The 12947-nt window shown below is 32.8% G+C and overlaps 1 protein-coding gene across 4 annotated transcripts in view; it reads right to left on the reverse strand.

Annotated features, from left to right (window-relative positions):
• Positions 1-7552, reverse strand: part of LOC120071584 — an 8276-nt gene extending 724 nt beyond the window's left edge. Inside the window, exons 1-6 of one of the 4 annotated variants that reach the window (XM_039023926.1) lie at positions 7089-7546; positions 6011-6148; positions 5840-5908; positions 5672-5743; positions 1954-2042; positions 234-453 (exon numbers count right to left, since the gene is read on the reverse strand). In XM_039023926.1, coding sequence (XP_038879854.1) covers positions 234-453; positions 1954-2042; positions 5672-5743; positions 5840-5908; positions 6011-6148; positions 7089-7469 — 969 coding nt within the window. In that variant the 5' untranslated portion in view covers positions 7470-7546. Of the gene's footprint in view, positions 1-233; positions 454-1953; positions 2043-5671; positions 5744-5839; positions 5909-6010; positions 6149-7079 lie in introns of all 4 variants that reach the window. The other 3 variants (XM_039023925.1, XM_039023928.1, XM_039023927.1) reach the window with 3 other exon arrangements.
• Positions 7553-12947: the final 5395 nt, after the last annotated feature.

The raw sequence follows: 12947 nt of genomic DNA on the forward strand, positions 1-12947 counted from the left end.
TATATAATGGGAAAGAAAAAGGTTGTTTTAAAATATAGAAAAATGAATAAAAATATTTATAAATATAAAAAAATTTCACTGTCTATTTGCGATAGACAGTGAACAGATAGACGACTATCTATGTCTATCTGTATCATGATAGATACAGATTGTAGTCTATCACAGCTAGACTATGATATTTTACTATTATTTATCAATATTTTCGATTTTTATCATTTAAAAGAAAAACTTACCATTACAAAGCTCCATGTTGGGTAGGAATTGTTGTACCGTGCAAGCAAAGAGCTATTGTTAATGGGTTTAAGACCATCCTTTTTGAGACTATGCCTCAATTGTTTGGCCTTGTTTTGCACTTCATCTTTCGTGGATTTTCCACTGAATTTCAACACTGCGGCAATGCCTCCTTCGTTCTTTCTCAAGTTCTTAGTTGTGTCCTCTTTACAATTTGCCCAACTGAACAAGAAGTTAATAATATGGCTAATTTAGAATCGTTGTTGGATAATGATCTCATTTTAAAAATTATTTATGCTTTTGAATTTTTTTTTACAAATCATTGAATTCTTAATCCATTTTTAAAAATAAAAATCGAGTTTCTCAAAGTTAATAGACGCTGTTGGTTTTTTATTTTTTAAAATTTGATATATTTTCTCTCAATTTATTACAATAACTTAATTGACAAAAACTAAAGCCCATAAATCAAATATTTATCAAATGAGTGGTATATTTTTTTATTTTCAAAACTTAAATTGGTTTTTGAAAACATCGACAGAAAGCGGATAACAAAATAAAGAAATTTATAGCAAAAGTAGTGTTTGTAATTTCGATATTCAAACCTAAAAAAAAAAACTTCAAATTAAGGTCTTGTTTGGTAACTTTTAGGCCCGTTTTGATAACCTTTTGTTTTATTTTTTGAAAAGTAAGTCTATGACACTATTTTCACCTCTAAATTCCACTATTATTATCTATTTTTTACCTACGGTTTAAAAAACTAAGCTAAATTTTGAAAACTAAAAAAAAGTAGATGTTAATTGTTTTTATTTTTTGGAATTTGGCTAAGAATTTAACCATTTTACTTAAGAAAGATGCAATAGAAGTAAGGAGAAAACATGCTTAATTTTCTAAAACAAAAAACAAAAAATTAAAAAGTTAACCAAACAGGCCTTAATATTTTGTTTTGAAAATTAAGCTAATTTCATCTCAATTTCTTACAATTGTTTGTATCTTTCTTGAGCAAAAGAGTTGAATTTTTAACCAAATTCCAAATTTTTAAAAACTACTTTTTTCCTTCTTTTTTTTTTTTTTTTTTTTTTTTTTTTTGAAAATTAAGCANTTTTTGAAAATTAAGCATATTTATCCCCAATTTCTTACAATGATTTGTATCTTTCTTAATACAAGAATCAAATTATAAACCAAATTCCAAAAGCAAAAATAAATTTTTAAAAACTACGGTCCCGTTTAGTAACGATGTGGTTTTTGAATTTTAGTTTTTGAAAATTAAACCTACAAACATCTCTTCCACCTCTGGTTTTTGTTGTTTTTTGTTATCTACTTTTTTATCCGTGTTTTTAAAAACCAAGCTAAAATTTAAAAAATAAAAAAAATGTAATCTTTAAAAATTTGTTTTTGTTTTTAGAATATTTGGCTAAGAATTCAACTAGTGTACTTAAAGATGCAAATCATGATAAGAAAATAGAAGAATGTAGGCTTAATTTTCAAAACCTGAAAACCAAAAACAAAATGGTTACTAAACTAAACATTTCTTTGTTTTTAAAATTTGGTTTAATTTTTAAAAATATTGGTACAATGTAAATAACAAAATAAGAAATCTAGAAGTAAGGTGTTTATAATAAATTTAATATCCAAAAATAAAAAACAAAAAACAGATAATTACCACGAAATTGTTATCAAACCAAGTGGAATCTAGCAACTTATTGTGAATGATGGGGGACTCACCTGCCAACGCGATCGAATCTAGCATAAGCACACCCACACAGGTTCTCTCCACTTATTTCTGCCACTATAGATGGCTCATATTTTCTCACCTGATTCAAACATTTACATCCCAGTTATTATCAAAATCTCTTTTTATAATAATTTTGAGTTAAATTATAAATTAATTCTTATCTTTAATTAAGTTTTCAAAGTATCTAATAAATCTCGACCTATTCACTATTTTCTTTTTTAAAAAATTAATAAACACATTATTCGCACGAGATTTCAAGGGAAATTTGTTTTGTGAACTTGAACTTTGTATTTGTATTAATTTTGTGGAAAATGAGTACAATCTCTAATACATAATATTTTGATGCTTTCAAAATAAACTATAATCTTTAAGTTGATTGATCTTCTTGAATGATCGATCTTTAGGTTTGTTGATCTTCTTGAATAATCAGCCTTTGGGCTTGTTGATCTTCTTGGATGATTCGTCTTTAGGCTTGATGATCTTCTTGGATGATAGACCTTTAGATTTGTTGATCTTCTTGGATAATCAACATTTGGACTTAGTGATCTTCTTAAACGATTGACCTTTTCATCCAAAATGTGTCAAGGCTGCTGGTGGTGCCATGGATGGATGGTGGAGAGCTCTCTTTCGAGCTCTATCTCTGACGCAACTTCGATCGTCATTCGGAAGGGGCTGTGGCGGTGAAGAATCCTCAAAGAGTGTCTTACTCATGCTCTCATCTGTGATCACAAGAATCTGCCTTAAGGTAGAAACTCGGATGGTTTGAAGTGAAGATCCAAGGCTCTATTTATAGAGCTCAAACACCGACAAGTCTGATGCCCTATTCTTCGTTGCTGCCTCTGTCGCGTTATGGGGAATGTCAGCATCACTTTATCTTGTTGATACTCCCAAAGTATGCGTTCATGCTTGTTTCTCCTATAGTGTTAACGCATTCCACCTACCTTGTGATCAGTCTTCTATCACGATTATCACTCTATGGGTGCAGCATTCCATGCGACGAGCTAGTCTATATGACGATCAATGCATGCGGTCAGTTTTGTGGCGGTTTGGGACCGACGCATGCGATCAATTCTTGCAATATCTGCAAAAATAGACACTTTGATGCGGAATAACGCATGATATAGGGTTAGTGAGGATTTTTTGGTGCTGGTCGACACAAGCTTACTTTTCCACATGAATTCTTGATATTATTAACGCATATTCTGCTTATTAGCCTTCATAATTTTAAATAAAAGGCTACAGTAACTTGTATTTTTACAAGCTATCAGAAGACTGCGATGATCCTCCATACTGAGGCCTTATGAAGTTTGTTAACATATCTTGCAGCTGTTGAACTGACAGGACGACGACAGAGGTAAATTCTTGCGACTGGTCTTCCTGTAAAACAGACTTTCCTTTGTCATTGACTTTTTTAGCTGGAGATTGACTCGACTCAGCAGTATCTCGAGCCTGTATCTGATCTCTTAAAGCAGCGATTTCATGATCTCGATCCTCCACAACCCTCATTAGAAGATTTATCTTCCTTTCCATCTCTACTATGGTTGACTTAGTCGTTACATCATCCATCATGACCGACACTACGTCAAGTTATGATTCTTCCTTTGATTGGTCAGAAGCAGAGAGAGTTGTCAAACAAGGGATTTTCTATCATGATGGTCTCGCCTTTAGAAGATTCCATTAGCTACTCCTAGATTTTCTTTGCAAAGACAAAATCTTATTCTTGCTTCTGCATGCTCTCCTTTGAATGGTTGCAGGTGACAAGTCCTGTGTAGGTGTTGTTTGCGACAGTTGCTTTGGATGCAACTTTCTTTAGTGCCATTAGTTTACTTGAATGTTGAGAGAGAGATGAGAGGTAGAGATGTCCTACTGGACATGCCAATTTGTTCGCATGAGATTTCAAGAGAAATTTGTTTTGTGGAACTTGAACTTTGTATTTGTATTAATTTCATGGAAAGTGAGTACAATCTCTAATACACAATATTTTGATGCTTTCAAAATAAACTATAATCTTTAAGTTAGTTGATTTTCTTGAATGATCGGCCTTTGGGCTTGTTGATCTTCTTGGATGATCAGCCTTTGGGCTTGTTGATCTTCTTAGATGATCGGCCTTTGGGCTTGATGATCTTCTTGAATGATCGACCTTTGGACTTGTTGATTTTCTTGGATGATCGGCCTTTGGGCTTGATGTTCTTCTTGGATGATTGACCTTTGGACTTGTTGATCTTTTTGGATGATCGGCCTTTGGGCTTGTTGATCTTCTTGAATGATTAGTGCTCGCACGAGGCTTTCGGAGAAATTTGTTTCGTGGAGTTAAATTTGAGTTGATGTTTATGTTGATGTTGATTTGATGTGATGTGGTTCGATGTCTAGTACTTGATCCTCTGATTCTCTCTTAGTTGAATACGTATGCTTAATGTATAGAAGCGGGGCGTGTGGATGTTCTTGAGCTTTGAGTCTTGGAAGAATGCTTATATCTTCAAAGGAATTCAGTCTTCAAGTGTGGTCAGAATGCTTATATTTTCAAAGGACTTAGTCTTCAGAATGTTTGTATCTTCCAAGGACTTCGATCTTCAAGCATGGTCAAAATGATACAAAGGACTTCATTCTTCAGAATGCTTGTATCTTGACTTCAGTTCTCAGAATGCTTGTATCTTCAAAAGACTTCAGTTTTCAAGCGTGGTCAGCTTCAGGTGTCAATGAGTCTTCTGATTGTAGAAAATTCCCTCTAAGTTCTCTTAGAATTGCTGACATCCACAAATGAGGAAAGTTGGGCTTCATGAGCTTAAGCTTGTTTGGTCCATGGACTTGGGCCCTAGGCCCAACTAATTGGAGTTGGGCCTTATTTGACATTTGGATCAAATTAAGCCTATTTTTGGGCTCAATTGGACATTTAACCCAAATAATAATATCAAATTGGGTCAAATTAATCTTATCTTATTCGGTCATGATAAAACCATGTGACGTCATCAAAATTTATCTTCAACTTCAATTTGGGACGCATGTCACCTCCTAGTTGGTCCCAAATTTGATGATTTGGAATTTCGTCATTAATTTAGTGAATGGCGTGGCAGTTTGTGATTGGTCCAAAATTTCTTGTTCAACACACATAATTAAAATCTTATATAAAATTTAATTTTTATATCCAATAGGCTAATTAATTTTTGTAAGAAAATTTTATATCTATGACCAATTAATAGTTAATGAATCTATTAATAATAGTTTATTGCATGTTTGCCAAAAGAGTAAGAGTTGAGAGAAGTGAAGTTAACTCCACTCTTTATTTGGTTCAAGGAGCTCTTAAATTCGTTGGGATTCTGTGACATAAAAGCATCAATTTATGACTTATAAATGCCTTACATCGTGGCCTCCACGACTAAACAATAATTTCACTTCTTACTCTCAAACACCGTAGTGTCTAGTAATTTGTTAGAGACAAACTTAAAGTTCATGAGCTAAACTTGTAATTTAATCACGTATTTTTATTAATTTTTTTCGCTACAAGCTCCACAACTAAATAACTTCATTCCTTGCTTTCAAACATCTCACTATCATTACGATATATCTAAAATTCTTGTAATGATAGGCAAAACTAAAACAATAAATGAGGATATAGTATCAAATGTACTAACATTCTTAAACTCATCAAACTCTGAATGGAAGAAACAAATTATATACAAATGGTAGACAGTATAGTCAGAACAAACGAACCTCATAATTTGCAGTCCTTTTCAATATCTGATATTTAGGCGATTCCAATTCTGGAGTCTCATAAAAACGAATCTGAAGATAGAAACAATATATTAAAATTTTATCTTATGAATGATTTTCACCAACTATATATATATATGTTGATGAGAATAGGTATATATAAATAACCTGTTTAAATACATCCCAGAGGCCTTCTATAGAAAAGTAGTCATTATTTTGTACTGAATCCCAAAGATCCTACAAAGAAAATATATATATATAAATAAAAAATAGGATGAGATGGATTAGTAATAATAGAGATTATGATCAAAATAATTAAGGAGGATTATTATTAATTACCACATGACTACAAAACTTGCCAGTGTGTGGATTAATACCCATAATGGAAGTTCCTGTCACAACAAATTCTGGTTTCCATGGTAGAACCATAAACTTCATTACTGCAGTCCATCTTGTAGTTATCTCATATGGTCCAGTCTACAAGATTAACTCTCAATCAATTACAAATTCTAATTATTGCTTCTTTATTACCTCAAATATAATATTTTAATATGATGTTTATTTCTTCGCTTAAATTTTTGGATTATTTCATTAGTGATCATAATAAGATGTTGTGTTCAACGTCCTTGTAAATGTCGTTGTTAGAATTATTTGACCATGCTTATCCACAAAAATTGGATCAAGATGAAATTTGTCTACTTTCTCAAAACAAATAAAGTTGGGTCAACAACCTAATTGTCCAATATAGCTTCTCATAAATTTTTTCTTCTCAATCTCGAATAATATAGATATATATAATATTCGGATTGAATGACAAAATGATGAGTACAAAACACCTTTTCGAACAATTAATCAAACTCAAAATATTAAGAAATATACTCTAATATAATTTTTTAGATATAACAAATTTAAATTCACCCATAGATTTTACTACATTTGCAATTTTTTGAAAAGGTTGTTATATACTTAATTATCAACCTTAGAAATATTATCCATTACAATTACTATTAAATTTTGTAACATTTTCTAAATTTTTTGTAAAAAAATTTTATCTTTCATGTCTCTAAACTCTCCCTTCTCTTAGCGACACTCTCTTCTCATGTCTTCTTCCTAATTTAACAACTAGTACAATGCACCCAGATGCACAATATTATAGTGTCGGTATAAATAACATATTTACTTCATCCATAAATAAACTTGAGTCTTTGAGTCTATTTGACGATTTAAAATAGTATTTGAATTGTTATAAATGTTATTTACTCTAAATTTGATATTAACTATAATTCACTTCAATTTACTCTAAATTTGGTTTAATGGTATTGATATGTTTGGTTTTTAAAAGTCGGAGGTTTAATCCCTCGATCCGGAGTTATGATTAAACAAAAAAGAAGAAGAGAAATGATGGAACCTTTTTTACCCAATGCAAGATCATCTTCGGCCTGAAGAAGTGGTGCAAGAGGGCAATATTTAGCAAATATCCCGTAATGTTATCGTACTTAGTAATTGGATCTCGAAATCTCATTTCTTCATCGTAAGCCGTCCGATCAATCCCCTGTTCATCGAACACGTGGTGGAGATCTTCGTATAAGAATTCCACCAATCGCTCAACGTCCACCGTCGATTTCGGTGGCCTTTGATGATCTCCCATTTTTGATCTAACACCCCAATTTTGGTTGTGACTGTGAGGCTTATTAGCTGCTGCTGCGGCGGCTATGGTTCTGGCCGTTGGTCCGCTGGATTTCCTTGGCAGGAAACCAAAACCAACGGCTGGAATTGAGAGAGCTTGGGTAGGAGCCATTGGAATTGAATGAAGCCTAAATTTCTAAGAATATGGGAATTAAATGCAATATTATGAACGTCTATTAATATATATATTATGATTATTAATATCAAAATTTGAAATCGACAAAGGAATTTGGACAGGCTCTTTCTAATATGCCATTCATTTTAGATGGCTTTACGGGTAAAGTAAGACAGACGCACGTAATATTCATGAATCACATTCTCTTCATTTTTCATTTTTTCATTTTTTTTCTTTTTTTCTTTTAATTTCATTATTTGTTTCAATTCCCCTAAAATGGTAGGGAATTCGATTCACTAATTTTCTTCTTATCACTTGTGATAACAAGAGGTTTTATTTTAAAATTAATCGGCCATGTAAAAAGTATGTACTATATCTCACAAACACCGTAAGATTTCTTGATTTTAAATTGTTGGATCCTCAACATGAGCCCTTAAGACGATGTCTTTTTGAATTTGATCAAATCTTAACTTTTTAGACACAATATCCATTTTGGCTTTATGTACCATGCTAAATCTGTTAGGGTGTCCAGCCCACTTGTTGCACAAGCAAGACTTTATTTTCTTTTAAACTTGAGTTTTGTGAGTCCAAAATGTTGGGTTATATGTTTAGCCCATTGGGACTAATTTTGGGTTGGTCCATCTTGAAAGTTGTAGGTTTACTATAAGAAATTTGGGCTTTGATGTCGGTTGAAAAAACTAAAAACAGATGTACAATGTCGATATCTTAAAAAAAAAAACAGATCTTTAAAGTCGGTTTTAAACCGACATTGTAGGCATACCTACGATGTCAACCAACAATTTAGGTGACCCTCTCTTTTAAATCTCAAATAATTTTTTAATCTTATTTTTTGTTCCCTCCCTCTTCCATTTTCATTTCCCTCTCAATTTTCATTTTTAGTCAAATTAGGGTTACAAAATAAAAAGAAAAAAGAAGGAAAAAGAGAGGGTGCATTTTCATCTCGATCTCTCTCGTCTCTCATCTCCTTCTGTATGAGTCACACCACCAGTAACCCACACCATCTCACCTGTAGAGTTCCAGCCACCGTCCATTATCGATCTTACCTCCATCGCCGACTGTAAGATCTCACCATCGATTACGTTCTGCCAGCCGCTGATCGCCCACGTCCATCCACGTCGGTCCAACACATCACTTGTTCATTCGTCGATCCGAGCTGCTGGTTGTTGTTCATCCGTGCCAATCTAGCGGCATCGCTCGTCTTATTTGACGCCAGCCATTTGTCTCCACTGCTGCGAAGGGATCAAATCCCAAGCGAAAATGTGTGATCTCCTTGCAATTTTATTTTCAATTTTACATAAACAAAATACGGTATAAAAATAATAACATAATAAATAAACAATCAACATTAGCATACATTTAAGAGAAGAGAGGGAAAAGCTAAACCTTACTTCTGTAGATTCTCAAATTCTTCACAATTCCCTCTGCGTCTTCTCCGGAACATCTCTTCAATGATCAAGAAACACCACGTAAGTGAGACCTTGTTATTCTCTACGATCCCAAGAATTGGATGTATGGTCTACAAGACTAGGAGAGGAAGAAGAAGTAGTAGAGAAAAGAAGAGAGATTACTAGGATTCAGAATTCTCAATTCAACTGTGTCACAAACATAGGCCATGAAGACCTATTTATAGAGAGGAAGGGTGACCCCCTTCTTCTAGTCTTTCATATTCCTACTCTAGATCTAGTTTAATTAAATAATTTTTATTTAATTAATTAGTCCAATAATTAAACAACCATATATATTAAATCTAATTTAATATATATAATTAATTAATAAATAAATAAACATCACATGTTTATTTATCTCTACTTCTAAAAAATTAATTAATTAATTAATTAACCATTAATTAATCAATTAAACAACTATATTAAATCATATTTAACATAGAATTAATCAACATATAATTATCACATAATATGTATACATCTCTTTATTATTTGAATCTTATTCAAATATTTTTCTCTCTTTTTTATAGATCACATCTATAATTAAACATATTATATTAATCTAATTAATATGCAATTGATTTGAACAATTTAAATCATTCTTATTATATATCCTTTAGTGAGTTAACAAGGGGACCTATAGATTAGAAGTTCTAATGATATAAGATTAATTAATTAAACTCTTTAATTAGATTAATCAATTTTCATTAACTATCGGTCACTCCACTAAAGATCGATAGTTGCACTCTTCGCATTGTAGATTTATTTCTGTGTCCACAAATATAACCAATCAACAGTTAATCGACCTTTCACAAATTGCTCATAACTATAGTTGGATAAAAAATATCGTTCTACCCATGTAGTTACATATAACTTCTTAAATACCACTGATCCCTCTAATGAACAAACAGTTTGTAGTCCAACTATAAACTAACACCTCTTGAGCCAGTGAGAGGTTGAGACCTCAATCTTTAAGACCCGAAATCAGCTATTAAGGGAGCAATATATCTAGTTTTCCTAAGGTCAGGAAAGGAGTGAATTACATCTTGTGTAGTTGTGTTTCCAACTCCCTACTCGGACAAGTCCCCAAAATGGTAGGCTTGTTGAGTTGGCTAACAAGGTCACTCTCACCCATACAAATCAAAGGATTGCCCTCATAGACAAGAGTTCACAACTCACTTAGGATTAAGGTTAAATGACCTATGGTTATCATGGTGAAATGTAAGTCTCTTCTAGCAATGATGTTATATAGAGAGACTGTTCATTTCGCAGTCCGATCTTATATAGACTCTTTGTATAGAATACCCCCACTCACAACACATGAACGATGAGGATCATATCATTTGTAGCACATTACAACAATGTAACATTTACAAAGTAGGTCGTATTCGTAGTATCACCAGGATAAGGTACCTAATTTATCCATCTACTACAGACCGTTTAGATTATCACTTAAACGTGATCCGCCTGTATGTTTCCACATACATGTTTAAGAATCATAAAATAACTTTAGCTCTTAGTTCATTGGATTGATTTAAGGCAGTATAAATATTAATAAAATACCTCTTATTTTATTAGATATATAATTTGTCTTTATAAACTATAAGATACTCTCGATTTAGGACATTAACTCCAACAAAAAGATCGTTTCACCATCTTGCGTTGGTACTATTTAATCCCTACGTTCGACACTAGGCTTGTTAGAAAACTTGGGCTAGATTTATACTTGGATCTAACTCAAGAAAACTTGTATGCAACTAGTGCTTTGCATGAAATATTAATCTCTATCACCTAATGCATTGTCTCAAAATAAGATAGAAAACATCACAAGCGCAAAAAAATAGCAACAAGTTTTTGGCGTCGTTGCTGAGAATTAGGCAACATAGCTAACAGTGATTTAGTTTATTGAATCTTTCTTGAAGGACTCTCAATCAATGAAGTATTACAAGCTAAGCCTATGCTTGTAAACGTTTTATGAGCACAAAAGACACTTTTGAGCCCAAATACGAACCTAAGATCGAAAGAACCTTCTGTCAAAGAATCAGAGCTAATAGAAGGCAGAGGCAAAGGCAAAGGCAGAAACAAATGGCTGACGATTAGAAGAACCAAAACATGGCTCAAACACTTTGCAAATATTAATTTCATGAATAGGGATTCATGGTTGTGGAATAATTATATGCGATATAATTACATGTTTAATTATTGAATTAAACGAAATTGGAGAATTGGATAATATTTAAATATGATTTAAATATTAATTTCATGAATAGGGATTCATGGTTGTGGAATTGATATTTAATTTAATATTTGGTATTAAATTAACAAGAATTAATTAAATCAATTAAATTGAAAATTGAAAATTTGAATTTCCACTCCTCTTCCTCTTGATCTCGCTTCCTCTTTCAGTTACCTTTCTTCGGGGCATTTAAACTATAAGGTTGGCAACTACAGGGCAGGGACAGATGTCAAATTTGTTGGGATTGGTGTCCTCATTTTCCCGAAGTCTCGTAGTTTGTAAACTATACACATTGTTATGAATAACATAAGAGTTGTTTTATTTGGCATTTACTCATATCCAATAAACAAAGCTCCATGGTTATCGTATGTAAACTTAAGCATGTATATGAGATATACAAGTGGATCATGCCTTGAGTGATAACCTAAAAAGGTCTGTAGTATAAGAATTAAAGAGGGATACCTGATCCTGGTAACACTACGAATACGACTCGCTTTGTAGAGGTTTGCAAGTGTTATGAACTACTACAGATGGTAGATCCTGACCATTCATGTGGAGACATGCGAGCGGGGTTGTCTTATACAAAGAGTTTGTATAAGACCGGACCACGAAATGACTAGTCTCTTTATATAATGTCGTCGATACTTTAGACTTACATCTCACCTAAATGACCATAGATGACATGACCTCAATCCTGAGTGTTTTGGAATTTCTACCTTTGATATACATGATATGATCAGTGTGATGTATGAGATACATCAGGTGGAGGATTAATGTAAATGAGATTTACATTAAGTATCATGAAATAGAAAAAGAACTATGGTTTATATGTTTCATGAGATGAAATATTAAAACTATAGGTTATAAATATAATATGGTAAGTTGATTATCATATATATTTATAATAATATTAATTATTGGATAATTATATCTTTTTTCCTAATAACCAATTGAGTGAGAGATTATTGGTAGTTTCATGGTAACCGTGAGATAAAAGGAAAAATGTTTTACTAAATTTAGTAGATTTGAGAAAGAGTTTCTATTCTCGGATAAAACTCACGAAATTGTTGTCAAATGAATTGGATTCACTAAACGATAGCTGAAAGAGAGACTAAACGCTCGTGGAGTGACAGTATATGATATGTCACTCAGCTGGTCTTAGCTAAACGATCGTGTGACTTTTGCTGTACGATAGCTTATCTTCTTCTAAACGATTGGGCATTCGTCTATATGATATATTCTTGCCATATCCCACTTGCTCAATCATTTACACGATTTTTATTACTCCAGTTTCTTCCTCTAACCAAGTTCATACAAAGCCCACACTTCCGGATTCTCACACCGAGAATACCAATGTAGAAATTATGGTGGTGTCTTACTCAACTCAACTGAGGTCAAGGTGTTGGAGGCTGTTCGTTGGGTTCATGGTCTTGGAGATCGTTGAGTTCGTGTTCACTGTGATCATGCTATGTTGCGGTTGCTGTGTTCAAGCGCTCATGTGTTGCAGTCTTGGAGATTGAACGAGCGTTCGTAATCAAGAGAGTTTGAAGCATGATTCTTCAAAGGTATGTTTAATCTTTCCCTTGATCTTATTGTTAAGCATGTTGTAATTTTGTATTGTACCTGACCTGTAAGTTTCCGTTTCTTGATTGTAATTGTGTATGTTCAAATACGAATGGAATTTGAAACGATCATTCTACTGCTCATGGAAATCTTCATGTATGATTTCTTTCAAAATCCACTCAATCCCACTCAAAATTGATCGAGGTGAAG

The sequence above is a fragment of the Benincasa hispida genome, chromosome 2 (assembly GCF_009727055.1).
Source record: "Benincasa hispida cultivar B227 chromosome 2, ASM972705v1, whole genome shotgun sequence".
Classification (NCBI taxonomy): domain Eukaryota; kingdom Viridiplantae; phylum Streptophyta; class Magnoliopsida; order Cucurbitales; family Cucurbitaceae; genus Benincasa; species Benincasa hispida.